This window comes from Vanessa atalanta, chromosome 11 (assembly GCF_905147765.1).
Source record: "Vanessa atalanta chromosome 11, ilVanAtal1.2, whole genome shotgun sequence".
NCBI classification, from domain to species: domain Eukaryota; kingdom Metazoa; phylum Arthropoda; class Insecta; order Lepidoptera; family Nymphalidae; genus Vanessa; species Vanessa atalanta.
In genome coordinates this window covers 1,975,647-1,994,181 of record NC_061881.1, presented here as the reverse complement: position 1 = coordinate 1,994,181, position 18,535 = coordinate 1,975,647, and the positions used below count along the sequence as shown (strand labels likewise).

The following is an 18,535-nucleotide window of genomic DNA, read 5'->3' as shown; positions in this document are numbered from 1 at the left end:
TTTAGTTCAATTATTGTTTTCAAATTATTCTTAGTGATTTATGTTATATTCTAACGATAGAAGTTTGACATTCGAATGACAACTTTGACATTTGAATTTAAGTTTCAGTCGAGATATTAAATTATAATCTTGTAATAATGATAAATTCGTGAAAAAATGGCATTCTTAATTTCGGCGAATTCGCTTTTTTATATAAAATAAGTAGGCGGACTGCCAAATGGGCCACACAATAGTAAGTGGTCACCACTGCCTATAGACATTGGTACTGTATGGAATATTAACCATTTCTAATATAACCAATGTACCATCGATTTTGGACAGTACAATGCTATGTCCCTCGTGCATACTTACACTGGCTCGCTCTACCAGAATACAACAATACTATTACTGTTTGGGGGTAGAATGTATGATTAGTACCTAACCAGATGGGTTTGCACAAAACCAAGTAAAGTTGCAGTGGGAAATTTGGAAGTAAATTAAAATTGATATAAGTAGTATAGTACTGCATTATTAACAAAAATATATATTAATCAAGAACTATTTTTAGTGCATAATATAGTAGAATAGGGCTTATATGCTAATAAGCAAATCCATCTAACAGATTGTTTTTTATAATCTTTCGATTGAAATAGAACTTGTAATGAAATATTTTATTTTGTTGTGATATTTCCGACAAAAAAGAATATATGTTACAAAATACGATAAAATGTATAACAGACTATATATGTATTTACAAAAAATAGCTAAAATTAAAAAAAAAATACATTTAAAACAAAAAGTTTATACATTGTATTTAAAATAAAGAATTATAAGAACAAATAAATTCTTAAAATTCGAATTATACGACAAATGATGTACCATGGAACATGAAAATTAAATTAAAAAAAAAAACATTAATTAGTGTCATTTTTGCATAAAAGCTAATAGTAAATCTTCTTATAAATTCTAAGCTTATACTTGCCTGTCCATCCTTATTGGAATCAGCTCTCTTCCTCAGTCCATCCCAGATCTTAATCATGATCTCGTGTGTCTCGGTATTCTTCGCATCTCCGGGCTTCCAGCCTCGAAGGCTGCATATTTTCTAAGAACGAAATTTTATAGGTTTCGTTAACAAGACAAATTAATCAAGATAATGTCTAATGTGTGATTATTATTTAATTTAACATAAAAGTCGACTGTCATACTAAAAGATAATACAAAATATTTTTGACCATTGAAGAACAAAATTTTAAATTGCAATTATAATTAAGACGTTATTGGTGCAAAGTTCAACACTTAATCAATCTGCATTCCACAATATGTACTTTGGTTGAGTTACAATAAGGAGATCATTATGGAACCCTGTCGTACGCAGCGAAGTAAGATTTAAGAGAAGGTTAAGCATTAGAATAATACTGTTATTTTAAAGATTTAATTTAACTATTTTAATTTGTACTGTTATAATATAATATCACGTCTGGATAGATTTTAAAATTGGAACCTGCATTAACAATATAATAATAATAACGAAATTACTGCACAATGTCAAATTAAATTCCTTATACTGTTTTTATGTTGAATTTTAAACTATTCGATCATAGCAAAGAACTAAAACTCTTTGATGCATTAAGCTAGAAAATAACTTCATCAGCTTTTAAAGAAGCGGCGATTCCGATCTGAGCTACTTTGAAACTAATTATCAAGAGAGAAGTTCAATTGGATAACTTTATCAGGAAAAATCCGGGAAAGACTATACAAATATATGAGTAAGACGAACGAACAAATCGCTTATATAATGACTAATGCCACCTTCGTCTCGCTGGGTTATGGATCATAGGGTAACGGGTACGAATCTCGGACCCATAAACATTATTATTTATTTTTTACAAGATATTGTTAGTGACATGCCGGTAATAAAAAGTAAACCATGTTACACTCCCAGGCTTTTAAAAGCACAAAATCGAGGATCTCGAGTCTTATGTTTATCTGGTGTTGGCGGAATATCACCCCATCGAACCAGGAGATTGAGGGAATGGGCGAAAATAAGGATGTACTTCTACTTTTTAGCCTGCGATCGTGAGATAACTGGTGACAGTTCCATATGACCGTTGGCAGAAATACGTCAGATGGTCGTTATAATATCATACTTTCTGTTTATTATTTAATTTTTTTTTAATTTACCTAATTTGGGCAGAAGTGATCAACTGATGTGCCTTGCGTTAGCAAGCTTACATAGAAAAAATATTGTAACAGGTTTTTACAGCTTTTCAAATTTGGAACTTTAGTATTAGATATAATTGGAGAAAGCCATAATTGAATTAAATCGTGTTAGTAAGAATTAATTGTTATTAACAAATAAACTTATTTTAATCATTGATAAATTAGTACACCAACCTCGATAGCTAGCTCGAAATCTTTCCTTTCAATGGTACCGCTTTGATTGACATCTGAAAAGAAAAGTTGCCTTTAATTTTTTTTTAATAGGTTTTTATTTAAATAATGTTATCTTTGTCTATCAAATGATCAATCAATGAAGACAGATAGAGATAAATCTTTGTTTAACTATCCCCTCGATACATAATGCTTATAAATATAGTCATGCGTGTGTTTAAAACTACGATGATATTAGGTCTGATATTTAAAAAAAAAACTTTAAAGATGTCATTTTTTTTGTTATTATATATGTACGGCATATGAAATTATTTGTCCAGACCTAGATCAATAGGTACATTGCAGCTGATATTACAAAAATTGTATTTCTAACTTCAAATTTTAGGTAAAGAATTTTGCGGAAGTTGTGCCAAGATCATAATCTAAATTTATTCAAGTTACTTACAAGCGGTTATGTATCGTTATTTTACAAGATAGATTATATCAAATTTATAGCTACCAATAACAGAATTCGAGAAGGCTCTATGCCGTCCAACCAAGCGTACCCTTGCGTGCTAACGTGTTACTACTTTCGTAAGTTGTAGGTATAAATAAGATGACACGCTCGATTTTCATACTATTTTTTTTTATGGCATTTGTTGGCGGACGAGCATATGGGCCACCTGATGGTAAGTGGTCACCACCGCCCATAGACAAAGGCGCTGTAAGAAATATTAACCATTCCTTACATCACCTATGCGCCACCAACCTTGGGAACTAAGATGTTATGTCCCTTGTGCCTGTGATTACACTTGCTCACTCACCCTTCTAACCGGAACACAACAATACAGAGTACTGTTATTTGGCGGTAGAATATCTGATGAGTGGGTGGTACCTACTCAGACGGGCTTGCACAAAGCCCTACCACCAAGTAAAATACTAGGACGATATATCAGAAGCCTAAGCATAATACCGAACTAATAACCAGCAATTAACTTACTAGTTACCCTTTTCCAGCTATTAAATAGCATGTGCTATATTAATAATAGATTAAAATTCGTCCTCGAATCGAATGACGACCTCCGTGGTCGAGTAGTGAGTACACCGGTTTTTAGGCGTACGCCACTCCGGATTCGATTCCCGGCCGAGTCGATGTAGAAAAAGTTCATTAGTTTTCTATGTTGTCTTGGGTCTGGGTGTATGTGGTACCGTTGTTACTTCTGATTTTCCATAACACAAGTGCTTTAGCTACTTACATTGGGATCAGAGTAACGTATGTGATCATGTTCAATATTTATTATTATTATATTATATATTATTCTTACCAAAGAATACATTGAAGACATAGAGCAGCTTCTTACGTCTAAACGCAGAGATAGACATATTTCTTTATCTGTAACAATAAAAACATACAATTAGTGAAATTGCATTTGTATAACGAAAAAAATATTACAATGGTAAAATATTTCGTTCTATCTTTGATCTTCTTTGAGATATTTGGTCGACGTTTGTCGTTCTTTGAAGGGAAACTGCGTATACTTTGAACACTTCGTTACATTGTCGCAAAGGAATGTCATGATTGCTTCAATTGTGAATTCTGTATATTGCTCTTACAATATTTTCTCATAAACATTATCTTTTCAGACATGTTGTACGTAAAAGGCTGTTATCGTCTACTTCAAGCCAAAGTCTTTGTATAATTGGGGTCTTTCTGTTCGTCAAGGTCTAGAGCGTACACTAATTAGTGCGAATACAAATTGTCTTTACGTGGTATACTATAGAGCAGAAAATAGGGTAATGCAATGTTCCTAATGTGCACTGGGAATGTGGGGTTCTCAAAAAAGAAACACAACTAACTACTAAAACATCATTTTAGCATTATTAGAATTAGCAGCATGTAAATTTTCCCACTGCTGGGCTGAATGCCTCCTGTCCCTTTGAGGAGAAGGTTTGGAGCATATCCCACCCCGCTGCTCCAATGCGGGTTGGCGGAACACACATGTGGCAGAATTTCGTTGAAATTAGACACACGCAGGTTTCCTCACGATGTTTTCCTTCACCGCCGAGCACGAGATGAATTATAAACACAAATCAAGCACATGAAAATTCAGTGGTTTGCCTGCCTGGGTTTGAACCCGAAATCATCGGTTAAGATGCACGCGTTCTAACCACTGGGCCATCTCGGCTCTTAACTAAAACATCATAACGCATCTATCATTGGTAAGGATTTACTAGGCAGAGGACAAAAACTAATTAAACTCTTATTAATACACAGTGAGTATATTTATATAAACTAAATGTTTGCGGTATTTAAATTGTGGGTAATCTTCGCAACTAATCTGATTGTAAATTGATGTAGATGATAAGCGTGAGGGTATCACGCTTAAAATTACTACTGAGTGAGTAAGGAACTGTGGCTTCAGTATTCCTTTATTGTGGAGTATTATATGGTGCTTAGGATGAAAATTATATTTATGTTCAATATATATATATATTGAACATAAATATATCTCTCTCAAGTAACAGCATGTAAATATCCCACTGCTGGACCAAGGCCTCCTCTTCCTTTTGAGGAGAAGGGTTGGAGTATTCTCCACCACTCTACTCTACATACGTATACAAATGTAGCAAAATTTTATTGAAATTGCATACATGCAGTTTTCCTCTCAATGTTTTCCTTCACAGTCGAGCCCGAGATGAATTATAAACACAAATTAAGGATATGAAAATTCAGTGGTGCTTGCCTAGGTTTGATCCAGGTTAAGATGTACGTGTTCTAATCACTGGGTCATCTCGGATCGATCATTGGGCCATCTCATCATACTATAAATGTACTCAGCTCGTAATATAAAAGCAAATAACTTTACTCCTAACAAAGTTAAAGAATTTAAATAACCAGTACAGGAACCTAATTTAGTTAATAAACTTAATATATTCCAAGCTATGCTATATAGCAAAATATGACTATATGACAAAATCTATTAATCTCTACCAAATTTAACATGTAACAAAACAATGAATAAATAAATAAATATTGAATGGAAAAAAAATTTAATGCATGTTCAAAAACAACACAAAACAAAATGAGATTTCCTTAAGCATACCGATAAGAAGAAATGGTACTGAGATGCCTTTTTCTTAATTAAAATTTTTCCAATATAATGCCAGTATTAGTCTGGAAAATCGTGACTAGAAAAATTTTCCCAGAGAGGCCCGATGGAAAATTGCAAAATAATTAAACCCACAGATTTTATTGTGTTCACGACACATTTTTATAATGAGGATTATGGTAATATCAAAACGATAAAGTAGCTACTTTAATATTATTAAAACGAATTAATTTTATATTCATTAAAATACCAGAACCACTATATATTTGAAAGAGGATAGTTTGATTTAACATAGTCCTAATAAAAAGTAAACCAATAAAGGGTTATTAAGGGATAAAGAGATAATAGTAAGGCATGATACTACCAAAATATTAATACTATTCATATGAGCAATACTTAAATAGTCACTCGTTGGTCTAGTGTCTAAATATAAGACCGCAGAATCCTCGGTCAGAACCCCAGGTCGGACAAATACAAAGTTATTGGATTTTCCTGTCGAAAAATTGACAGTTATAGCTCGGAGCCTTGAGAATTATGTACACTCCGTGCCTCGACAAGCAAGTAAAGCCGTTCGTCCTATCCCTTAATTCACTCCTTTCGTGTTGAATATGTCATATTAACATTATATTTTTAAAATTACTGTTGGAGGTTCTGGATTACGTTCTCAAAATGGCGACCCGTAATAGAGATGACTCGATTTTAGAAAATTTGACTAAATGTAACCCATACCAACTGAAGAACCCAAAACCCCAATAATAATACCAAGGAAGATTATTCAATAAAGACAAACTCCGAGCCAATGAAGAATCATAGTACAGTTCAACCCAATTGTAATTTGAAATAAAAAAAATTAGGTCATGTCTTTGTGGCAATAAAACATGCAACCACAATAAAATAACATAAATTAAATCACAAATATCATATAATAGCGATAAGAAACGGCATGTCTATGGCGAAACTATAAAAACATTAAAAAAACATTACTTTTAAAAATGATTCAAGCTTCGACAAATATCCCTGAAGTTGAACAGAAGAGTATGGTGAAGCATTTGTTTAAAATTCTAATAAGGTTCCATCGCAATGTCTAAATAATTTATAGAATTAGTTACATTTCTGATTTAAATCTAATTTGGAACGTAACTGCATAAAGTAATTAGTAAATAATGTTATTAGAGTAACATTTGATAAGTTGCAATAATTAGTACGTCAACCGCAACTCTCGAGGGCGGCAAAATCTAATTAAAATATAATTGGGAATAATTAACGTTGGTGTGATAAAAACACGTAATAAATCGGTTTCTTTGGTATATCTATACTAGTCAAAAATAATTAAGAATAATTTATCCCGTTTCTGTAACTACATTGATAGAAAACGACTAGTTATCAAACTTTTATAGTATTTATTTTTTTCATCAATAAATAATTAATAATAACTAGAGGCCCATGTTCAAAACACGTGAATATTGATCTAAGATTACAGATTTAAATGCGTCTATCATTGAATTTTTGTGCGCTTAATTTGTGTGATAATAATTTATCTCGTGCTCGGTGGCGATGGAAAACATCGTGAGGCATGTGGATTAAAATCTACTACGTGTGTATTCACCGTCCAATCAGAGAAGCTGGGTGAAATAATTTCACTGGAATCCACGTTCTCGCGGCGAAGAGGTTATTTCCCAGCACTGGGATATCTCTCCTCATGAAACAAAAGACAGATGAAGCGCGCGAAACATTATAATGAAGCAAGAAAATCGAATATAAAATCAAATTTAATGAAACCAAAATTCTGGTAGTGCGACACGACGTTTTTTTTTAATTGATACCTTAAAAGTTCTGTCATCTTAATTATTGAGAAAAACAACTCGTTTCGCACCAAAGGGAATTTCTATTAGCTTTTGCTTCACAATAATATTGTATGTATTTAATAATCTCATCATAATGTGATTAGTTTTGTTAGCATTAGCTTTAGCAGCCTGTAAATTTCCCACTGCTGGGCTAAAGGCCTCCTCTCCCTTGAGGAAAAGGTTTGGAGCATATTCCACCACGCTGCTCCAATGCGAGTTGGTGAAATACACATGTGGCAGAATTTCGTTGAAATTAGACACTTCCAGGTTTCCTCACGATGTTTTCCTTCACCGCCGAGCACGAGATGAATTATAAACACAAATTAAGCACATGAAAATTCAGTGGTGCCTGCCTGGGTTTGAACCCGAAATAATCGGTTAAGATGAACGCGTTCTAACCACTGGGCCATCTCGGCTCATACATACATTTTGTTAGAATTCAGAAAAAAATATCTCTATTTTATAGTATCATAAACAGTATCCCAAAGTAATACAATAGGGTTGGTATATACTTAGTTTTCAAAAGAGCCCGATCAAGGATGATAAATTCCAATTATATGAAATACAAGCGAAAATAGGTATCAGATAGCGGGACTTTAATTAAATTTGATAACCATCCATTCATAGAACTTAATTCTTTACAAAATACGCTGAGAAATTTATAAGGCCAGGATAAAATTTACTGATAAAGGTTTCCCATTAATAAAACAATGAAAATTCTTATTACATGGAAAATTTATAACTTTATTAGGCTACTGACATTGAGCCCGTTTTTGTGCGTTCTTTCAAATATTTCGTATTAAACATAATATTTACTTATTAAAGTCTCAAGGTTTCAATTAAAGAAGTTGGAAACATTCTTCTCTTCTTCATTGACATATGACCAATATTGTATAGTCAAATCAATATATACTGATAATATATTCTTATTAATTCAACTGGGTGGTAGGACTTTGTGCAAGTTGATATCACTTATATATTTCGTCATATATTCTACCATTAAGCAGCCATACAGCCATAGCCATTATAGTCAATACGCAGTGATGACCACCATCAAAGCCAGTCCACGTTCCAGTGCTATTAAAAAAAAATCATCATTTTATTTTTTAATTTATATACATACGTATTTTATAAAAATAAATTAATAATAATAAAACTGATAGAATAACGAATATAAACAATTATAATTGAAGGCGTTAATTTATAAACATTTGACTCTTTTCGCTAACAAATGTTCGGTCCAAATGATTGATGTGTTTAATAAAACCCCCATTCAATTCCGGACACGCTGCTACAAGAGAGAACGTACTACGTGACCCAAATAAAATATCATTAAAACATTCTGGTACAAGTGCAATGTGATGCTATGCAAAACTATGTCCTAAGAACATAGTAAAATATATATCCGAGTATATAAATACCGTGTAAATGATAAAAGGACATATAGAATATTTTTTCCTTTCTCTTATAGTACTATTTAATGTTTTTACTAATTTAACAATAATAAGGTAATTTAACATATTTTTACAATACAGTAATGATACAGGATCAATGCCGTCATTAGTTATTGCCTCTAGTACTTTAACGAATCGTTTTTGGGCAATCGTATACGCATATATAATAAAATACCGGGAAATGTAATCAATTTACTATTTACAAAGTTTAAAAAGTTTATTAAGACTAAATTAATAAATTAATCTTATTATTCATTAAAAGAGTACTTTTTAGAAAAAACGCCTGGATTTAGGCTCGGGTTCCATCACAGGACACTAATTATTGTAAAAAACAGCATTGTAAATCTGTTTATTTTAAAAGAGCAACTATGCGAGTTTCTTGCCGTTTCTTCTCGCTGGAGACTGCTTTCCGAAAGGTTAGTAGTATTTTAATATCGACGATACAAAAACGCTTCATTGTGAATTATTCTTGAATAAAATTGATTTGATTTGATATACCAGCAGCTTGTTTTAAGTAACGAGTAAAGTCTATACTAAAGTCACATTCAAACGACTCCACCAACTTACAAAACATTTTTATAAAGACGCTTCTAAATTACGTGTCGCAGAAGGCTTACATTATAGTATACTTATATTAAGACGTACTTTATAATGTAAGCAGTTTTTATTTATAATAGATAATATTAATCTTTGGCTTTTTAATAATTATAATTAAGTTTGTAATATTATTTGATCTAATATTTGTTGGTAAATTAATAAAGACAACTAAAAAATATATATAATTATTTATATTATAATTTTAGCGATGAGAAGGTTTTGTATAAGCTCGTCTAGTTGGACTTACTAGCTTTCCTACTACACCATAATACTTCGTATTGTTGTGTTTTCGTTAGAAACATTAGTGTGTGAATAAGGCACAAGGGACAAGATTATTCGATCTCATGGTTGGTTAGGTTAGTATTGACGGTGTGAGAACTGATTTTTGTTCTTAGTGTCAGTATCTATTGGCTTATCTGTCTTCCAAATATAATTTAAAAAAGGTATTTTTTTAATAATTTGATAAAGATCAGAAATACTATTCTGAAATTCATTACCAGTTCAACGCAGGATAAGAAGCCTTCGAAAAGGTACATTCCGACCCTATATATCTAATAGTATAGTATATAATGTATAATGTTAACTGAGAAAGAATTATATGTAAATGTAATCCCAAGAGGAAGTAAGGGGTTGAATGTACCAGATAAGGTGACACCTTCTCTGAGATACCGATTTGGCAGGTATGTTTTCTATACAAAGACACACACTAAAAACAACGCTTTGGAGTAAAACATAAAGTAAAGTCAGAAACTTTATTTCTGAAAATTGACTCCATTAAGACATATATATGTTTAATTAGATCATGGTTAAAATCTTCGAAAAATTAATAGTACGTAATATGTATAAAAAAGTGCGTGTTTCCAAGTACGCGCGTGAGAAGTTCTACTGCTTCTGCGTTATTAAAAATATTTTTAGTTATATTAAAATAATATTAACTATCACGATAGATGTAATTTCTTTTTTATCACTACTATAAGAGTCACTCACAAATTTGACCATTCTCGATTTAAATCTGTAATCATTTTGACATTATAAAATAAAATGAGGCGTTAAGTTGACTATTTCAAGCGACTTGACACTAAATTCTTCTACTTCGTCATATAGTTTTTAAGTTAACCTGTATTAATAGACATCGTAAAAATTCTCTCTCATCAGTTTTTCATAGCGCGCCAAAAGAAGCATTCTTCAAAAATTTGACTCAAAAAAATATGCCTGAATGACATTTTATAATATTAAATAATTTATCATCTTCATTATTTTAGAATTACTTTAGAAACAGCCAGTTTATAGTTTCCAGCATTAGAATACCGATTTCAAACACAATTTATTATCAGAGAAACTAAGATCAAAAACTAATTTATAAACCGGCCAAATTTTGTCCATTCCATAGACAATATTATTTCGATAAAACATTACGAAGCTACTAACTCTTGAGCGTTAGTACGAAATTTATAGTCTGCGTCATTGTTTGCTTGTCGATTATGGGCTTAAGTTGATCCGAGGAGTGGTATCTAAAACCGAAAGCAATTTACTGGGGCTATTGCGATTATGAACACCTGACGCGGCCGGCTTTTAGGCTTTTAGGCGAAAATAAACTACCAGAACTAGCAATGTCCAAGCTTGATTGACTTTACTGAACAATATGACCAAAATTGTTTTGATAGATCAGATTATGCAGTCAACATAAAATTATCGTTTCAAAAGATCACTTTTTAATTTATAATAGGTGCTTGTAATTCGTAACATAAAATACACTATCTCTTTCATACATTTATAAAGTTATATATAATTTGTCTTTGCGCAATCCCATCTTATCATCGCGGGTTTTATCGATACGACGAAATATATATTAACAGAATAAATTATATTTAAGTAACAGCGCGTAAATTGTCAACTGCTGGACGAAAGCATGCTTTTCCTTTAAAGGCGATTGTAGTGAAATATACAATGCTGCTCAGATGCGTTACATATGTGGCAGAATTACAATGAAATTAGATAAATCTAGGAATCCTGGGTCAGCCTCTGGGTCGAACGATAAAGATATAGCCACTAAAGACAAGTTACAATAAAGTGATTACTATAAATACCTCCTTCATAAAAAACACATGTGGTTCAAGTTTTTTCGTGATTGGTCAGCTGATTTACTATGTGTATCAATCATTTTAACAACATCCCAAACATGACCCATATATACGACGATTTTATTGGAGTCCATGTATGGTTATAGCAGTGCCAAGTACAAAGTTATTCGGACATGTATTTTAAGCTAAAATTGCTTCGTATTTCTGTAATTAAGTCCGAAGTGTGAGTAAGAGAAGTTTTAAGTTAAGATAATGTTACCCAAGTCATATAACATATGGTACTTTGTTTGGAAGATGTTCATACTTATGTCTCTTGAAAAGTTTATATGTTGGTTTGTATATTTCTAATGTAACTATTCGTCCGAATTGCATCCTCAATTTGGGTTTGTTATATTTTATACAAATTTGATTGCTAAAAAATCTCAATCGTGACGTATATTTTTGAATACAAATTGTACATTTGACAATTCCATTCTTGACAGAATGTATATTATTCAATTTGTATGTATGTGTTTGTTATTAACAAATTGGAAGTCAAATATGTATATGGAAATCCAATTATTAATTTGTACAAACGAACTTGGTTCCTGGAGCGTGCGGATTCAAAAATTCGGGAGCATAAATACTTTTTCGTGCCCTTAATTTGTTTTAATAATTCATGTTATTCTCAGCGGTGTTAAACCTTGTCACAAAATGTTTTGAATGAATGTTAGGTACGTATCTGAGTGAAATTATCTTCCTCAACAAGAGAGTCCATATAAATATCCCAGGATAGACCCTATCCCTGTTTCCAACAATGTACAATTATGTATAATGGCCCACTAGAGTTTATACAATACCATTATTTGTTACGACTTTGTAATAAAAAAGGGTTAAAACTATAAATAACACCGGGTCACGGAATACAAATGAATTTAAGGATTTTGTAAAGTTTTGGGATATTGTTGGAAGGTATTCGTTTGGAAAATTCATCTGTAGTACGTGATAAATTGTTTTTATGCTATTATATGTATCCGTGATTTGTTTTTTTGGTTTTTAGTTAAACCAGATTTTTGATGACACTTTTTATTTTATTTGTTGGATAAACGCATATACGAGTTTCTCCCGTCTTCTTCGGCGGAATGAGTCAGCGGAAACACTCTCCTCACGCACCCGCTCCATGGCTTCCTTCTGCGAGATGACTTTTTCGTAGAAGGAGACCATCTTCGCCTTCATGTTCCGTACAGTGCCATGGCATGCATCACACTGACGTATAAATTCCGGTATGATGATTCGAGCCCTCCCACGTTGGGGAGGAGGTGGCCCAAGATATACCTAAAGCCACCATTGCATTGAATTGTGAGAGGAGCTGACAAAGCCTAGGCCAAGTTACTTTGAAAAAACTGCTAGTGAAACTTAACTATAAAGCTCAAGGCAGCCTTGATACCTTGTCACCAATATCCACTTTTTATACAATACCAGTTGTCGCCAGTGGCTTCGCTCGCGTCTTAAGTGTCGGTAGTTAGGTGCTTAGCATAAAAAGTAGCCTTCCTTGGAGTTCGAACTTGCTTCATAACAAATTTCATCAAATCATCACCAAATTTCATCGGTAAATTTGTTTGGCCATGAAACATCAACTGACAGATGGACATTCAGACAGAGATACTTTCGCATATAAAGTATTAGTATAGATTATCTTTTATTTAAACATTAAAAGAAAATCTACTAAGGCGATTTTTTTGAATATATGCGATATAAAATAATTCTGTATTATAAATTTGTTATTTTAAATCAAATAACAGACGTACAAAGTCAACTCGCATCAAAATGTCTTTATATTTAAATTCATTCGTAATAATGTCGTAGAAGCATTTGCTTATGAAGGGTAAGAATCTCTTCCATCCGTATTTTCCCAAGAGCCTCGCGAGACTTTATTTTCCTCACAACTTAAAGGTAATGAGATATTTTAAACAAGCATTGAGGAGGCGGAAGGAGTGATCGCCCGCCCGGAAAACGAACCTGACTGTTAACATTCAGATATATTCTAGATTTTAATTAAAATGTTACACTTAAAACTTTAAGAAGTTTGATTTTTGACTGGTATGAAACAAAAATACTTGGCTTATAAACATTTTAATTTTAATGAAATATTATCTTGCGATAATATTTTGTGACATCTAAATAATATTATAATATACCAAGGAAACAAAACAGAAGTATTTTTGTCCTAATATAAAATGTTATTTTTTTTTTTTAATATTTTTTTCTTGATAGTTGTGTATACGTTTAGTATTTTAACGGCTTATAATGTATATTCATTAATACTTCAAACTACAAGACCTATTCGAAAATAAAAATAATAACATCTTGTCAAAAGTAACCTACTATAAAGATCCCACTGATGGGCTAAGGTCTCCTCTACTCTTTGAGAGGAAGGTTTGAAACTTACTCAACCACGCCGAGTATATACCACTCACTCATCATATACTTTACCACCAAGAAGCAATGCTTAGTATTTATTGTTGTGTTCTAGTTTGAAGAGGCGTCAAACTTCTCTAAATTTCATCCGACTTAATTTTTTTTTATATCCAACAACAAAATAAAACCCTTATGGATTGAATCACTTTTCTCGGAATATTGTCGTCGAACGTTCTGAGAATCTGCGTGACAGGTACAGTTTTGAGTCTCGCATGATACATGCAAGCGATTCTTTATTAAAAATTGTGTATAATCAAAATCTGTAACCTTTTGTGCCATGTCGCTGATTCATATCATGCTTACAAGAACGAACAGTTCGACTATAATTTAACGATATTTTTCAAAATTAATGTTGCAATATTAAAATTAATTTTGAATATTTTATTTCTTTTAAAAATAAATATCATAAGATTGGAATTCAGATAATTGATATTATCAAAAATTATATTTGTTATTTTAATAATATTTTTTTTAATGAATATCCTGATTAATAATAAAACGTCACAGATTAAATGCGAGCATTAATAATATTAATAAAATTCAACACAAATCTCTTTCAGAAATCTTATATTCTTAAATAATAATAAAATTATATCGACTAAAAATATTCAGGATTCATAAAAAAATAAGTTTTTATCGTGCATGAGTACGTATTTATTTGTAATATGTATGTAGTAGTAATATATTTTACAAATTGATATCTTACAATTATATTATAAATAAAGTTAAACTTAATTTTTAAAAGAACGATTTTTGAGGAGTCATTATTAAAAATGACAACAAAAGATTATTACTCTTAAATAAAAAAAAAAAATCCTTTTGGCTGTACAAATTGTACAACGCGATGTAATAAATTAAAATTCGAACATGAAAAGTATGTGTGCGTTTTCCGCGTCCAAATATTTGATTCTGCGTTGCGTGAGCTCAATACGAACTAAACATATCATTATTATGTAAACGAGTAAATAATATAAGGTTGGGTTTATTATTCGTAAATTTTTGTTTCCTTTTACGTTAATACATCACGCGAAATGTTTGCATCAAATATATAATCATTATTTTTCATAGTATTGGAGGGCGGACGGGCAAAAGAGCCAACCGATTATAATTCCTAGTAACCAATCACTAGACGGCGGTTTAAGAATGTGACATTTTTAATCTGTGCGTCAGTGCTATGTATTGCTACTGAATTGTAACATACTTCATAAAAGCGGAGTAGCAAACGCTTCAAGTGTAACCACGTGGATAGTAGACAAGAATTTGAAGTTTCTGTAAAAATATTTTTAAGGTTAATTATTAACTCACTTTAAAACACTTTTAATATGATAAAAAAATAAGTAACTTTTCCTCGTTAAAGTTTAACTTGAATTTCATGATTCAAATTTTTCACATGTTGAAAATATTTTAAGTAAGCTCAAGTATGCTGTAAAAATTCACTTTACGCCGCTTAAAATAATAAAGAGCTTCGGAATTATGAATTGGCGGCTTTGAAAAGGATTTAAATAAAAAATTCAGCATCTATGTTATAAAAATGAAGATTGAATTTCAAAAATAATTTGAAATTCAGAGCGCGTTTTTCTTTCAAGGACTAACTGGTAGTTACTTGATTTAAATAGAGAAGGAATAATTTGGTTATGCGTTAACCCATTGTTTATTTTTCGATTAGTTACAAGTTGTATAATTAGTTTAGTCCTATAATTCATATATAAAAAGAATACATAAGATTTATTATAAACGCGATTTGTATGTCTGTTATGTTTTCACTGCTAAGACACTAAACAGATATTGATGAAATTAGGAAATTTATTATAAGAAAATTTACTATTGAAGAACATTCTAGAAGTATATTTTCAAAAACTTCAACGGAACACAGCAATACATAGTCCATCTATCTGTTGATTAACATATGTTATTTATGTATGTAGATAGCAATACTTGGCAGACATTCTCCCTGTGTTTACAATTGAACTATAATGGTTAGCTATAATGGTATTCAAGTTTATATCCCACAACGCCATCTAGCGGCAAGTTATTGATGTGGTTAGTGTCAAAACCTCCTCCATATATTAGTCGATCAACCTTAAATATATAACAATATCCATCTTTATATAAAAAATTAATAATATACCTTTGAAGATTTAATACAGACGCCAAAGCTTATAATAATTGTAGTCATTATCGCGTTAATAGTTTCATTATAATTACTTTCTGTCTAGGCTCCCAGTCATCAGACCTTCATTAACGTAAATTAAATTATAAGAGAATTAAGAAAAAAAAACAACTTTTGTTCTTTATAAAAAATAGCCAACTCGATTAATTTATAAATTCGAAGGTAATTTATTCGTGCCAAATGATAAGACGCCTAAAATAACAGCAAACCCTTCGTTAAATATTGTTTTTTGTTAATTGCTGATAAAAAGGTATTAAATTATTATACGGCTTAAATGGTTGGTTAATAAAGGCTATAAATATACGTATAAAATATGTAGTCTAATTAATCTGTCGCGTTAAGTCAGTCCCTACGGCATTATGGACCACAAGTATCAAATTATTAATCTAACTAGAGTAGATTTACGTATTATTTTCTTATAATATTTGATATTTATTTATCTTAGGTTGATGAGCAAATGTTCTACTCGTTGATATATACAACCTTAGTCCATATATATTGTACGTATGGTTTATTTAAAACGTCAAAGCGACGCCATGAGGTCGAATCTGTTTACATGATTTTTGTCCCTTTATTAGTAAGCTTTATTTTAAATACATTTGGGTATGCAGTAATTAGACCTATCGTCATGTATGGATCGGAAAGCTGGGTCGTGAAGTAGAAGGAAGGAAAGAAATTGCATGTAGCAGAGATGAGAATTTTGAGATGTATGTGTGGAGTAACGAGAATTAATTGAAGAACAAGGAAGGATATATAAGAGGACGTCGAAAGTATCGCCAATAACAGAAAAAGAGAAATGGGGACCGTTTGAGTTGGTGTGGACATGTGAGTAGAGAGGAGACGCACGTTACTAAAAATATTATGAGCATGAGCGTAGAGGGGTGGAAGGTGGAAAGACCTAAGAAAACATGGATGGAGTGTACGAGGAGGGATATGAGAGAGATGGTTGTGAACGATCAGATGACGAATAATAGAGAGAATGAAAAGAAAAGTCATGCTGCGCCAATCCCGAATAGATTCGGAAACGGGCAGAGAAAAGATATATACGACTATGTAAACTTTTCTTTATATATATATACATTTTAAATACACTAGCTAGTTTCCTTTCCGTTTAATCTGAATCGCATTATAAAATATTGATATTGTATGTAATAAGTTAAAGATACTGAGGTGGGCGAATATATCGCTTTTATTATTAAATAATATATAAATTTATATTATTTAATAATAAAACCGATATATTAAAAATAGTAACTGTATAAATCTTGACCGCATGAAATGTTGGCAATTAAATTATACAATGATATCAATCAAAAATGTGATCAAATAATAATAAGCGAAATTGTCTACAATAATAATAATATTAAAATAATATAAGGATCAAATTAGCGTGTCACCGAAAGTCGGTTAATATCTTACGATCAGGTCATCGAGTGTCGACAGCTTTGCTGAATATATATGAAAGCATCAATAGTTGGGTTATCCAAGACTGTAAAGTCGTTGGCGGCACGTTTGCCTGCCACTTGGTCTACTAGAGCTAAAAGCGATACAAGTCCAGGTCAACAGCGAAATGGCGATTCACTTTGAACTATTTAAAACGATGCCGATGTAATATTTTTCGCCACAGCTGACGATATGGATATATGTAGTATGTAGTATATGATAGGCATACATGTAGGCAGAGAAGATTCAATAATAATAAATAAGATTTAATTTTTCTTAACATGAAATTTGATTTAATTTTATTGTCTAATAAATCATTATAAAGACTTAATACACTGGCTCACTCACCATTAAAAACGAAAAATAATTATAAATTTTAATTAACTATTAAAAAAAAATATTCGAAATGCTTGTAAATTCCATTATTCCTTGCTAATTTAAAAACACAATAAAGACGGTAGATACACATCGAAACCATACATAAAATGAAGCATAACAGCATAAGTTTTTAATTATTCTTCGCAATACAAATAGACGCTGATTCTAGTACTTGAAAACTTTTTACGAAACACTATCGTTCGAAATGAACCTAATTAGACTTTCAATGATCAGAATAATTAAACAATGGCATGAAGAACAATTGCCGAGAAACTTCAAAACAATCCTTGTTAGTATAATCTTAAATTCATTTGTTTACTTCGTGACGAACAGAAAAACGCGGGTTTGATTCCCGGGCAACAGTCAGCAACGTTGAATTTTCAACTTCAATATTATATTTTCAACAATTCTTTTTTTATGTCAGTCATTATTTTTATTATTCAGCAAATATGATATGAATTGGTTGGCCAAATGGCTAGAACGTATCTTAGCCGATGTTTGTGGGTTCTGACCTAAGCGAACACCACTGAATTACCGATTATACAAATTAAAATTTGTATAATCTCGTGCACGTCGGTGAAGGAGAACATCGTGATTCTGCTTCTGCTACTGTATGTATCTATTAATCCGTATTAGAGCAGCGTGGTGAAAT

At 31.6% G+C, this 18,535-nt stretch overlaps 1 protein-coding gene across 2 annotated transcripts in view; it reads right to left on the bottom strand.

Moving 5' to 3' along the window:
* LOC125067208 (calexcitin-1) overlaps nt 1–18,535 on the bottom strand; it is a 53,135-nt gene that overhangs the window by 5,611 nt on the left and 28,989 nt on the right. The window contains exons 3-5 of one of the 2 annotated variants that reach the window (XM_047675662.1): nt 3,675–3,742; nt 2,374–2,426; nt 962–1,081 (exon numbers count right to left, since the gene is read on the bottom strand). In XM_047675662.1, coding sequence (XP_047531618.1) covers nt 962–1,081; nt 2,374–2,426; nt 3,675–3,732 — 231 coding nt within the window. In that variant the 5' untranslated portion in view covers nt 3,733–3,742. Of the gene's footprint in view, nt 1–961; nt 1,082–2,373; nt 2,427–3,674; nt 3,743–18,535 lie in introns of those variants that run through there. The other variant, XM_047675664.1, reaches the window with a different exon arrangement.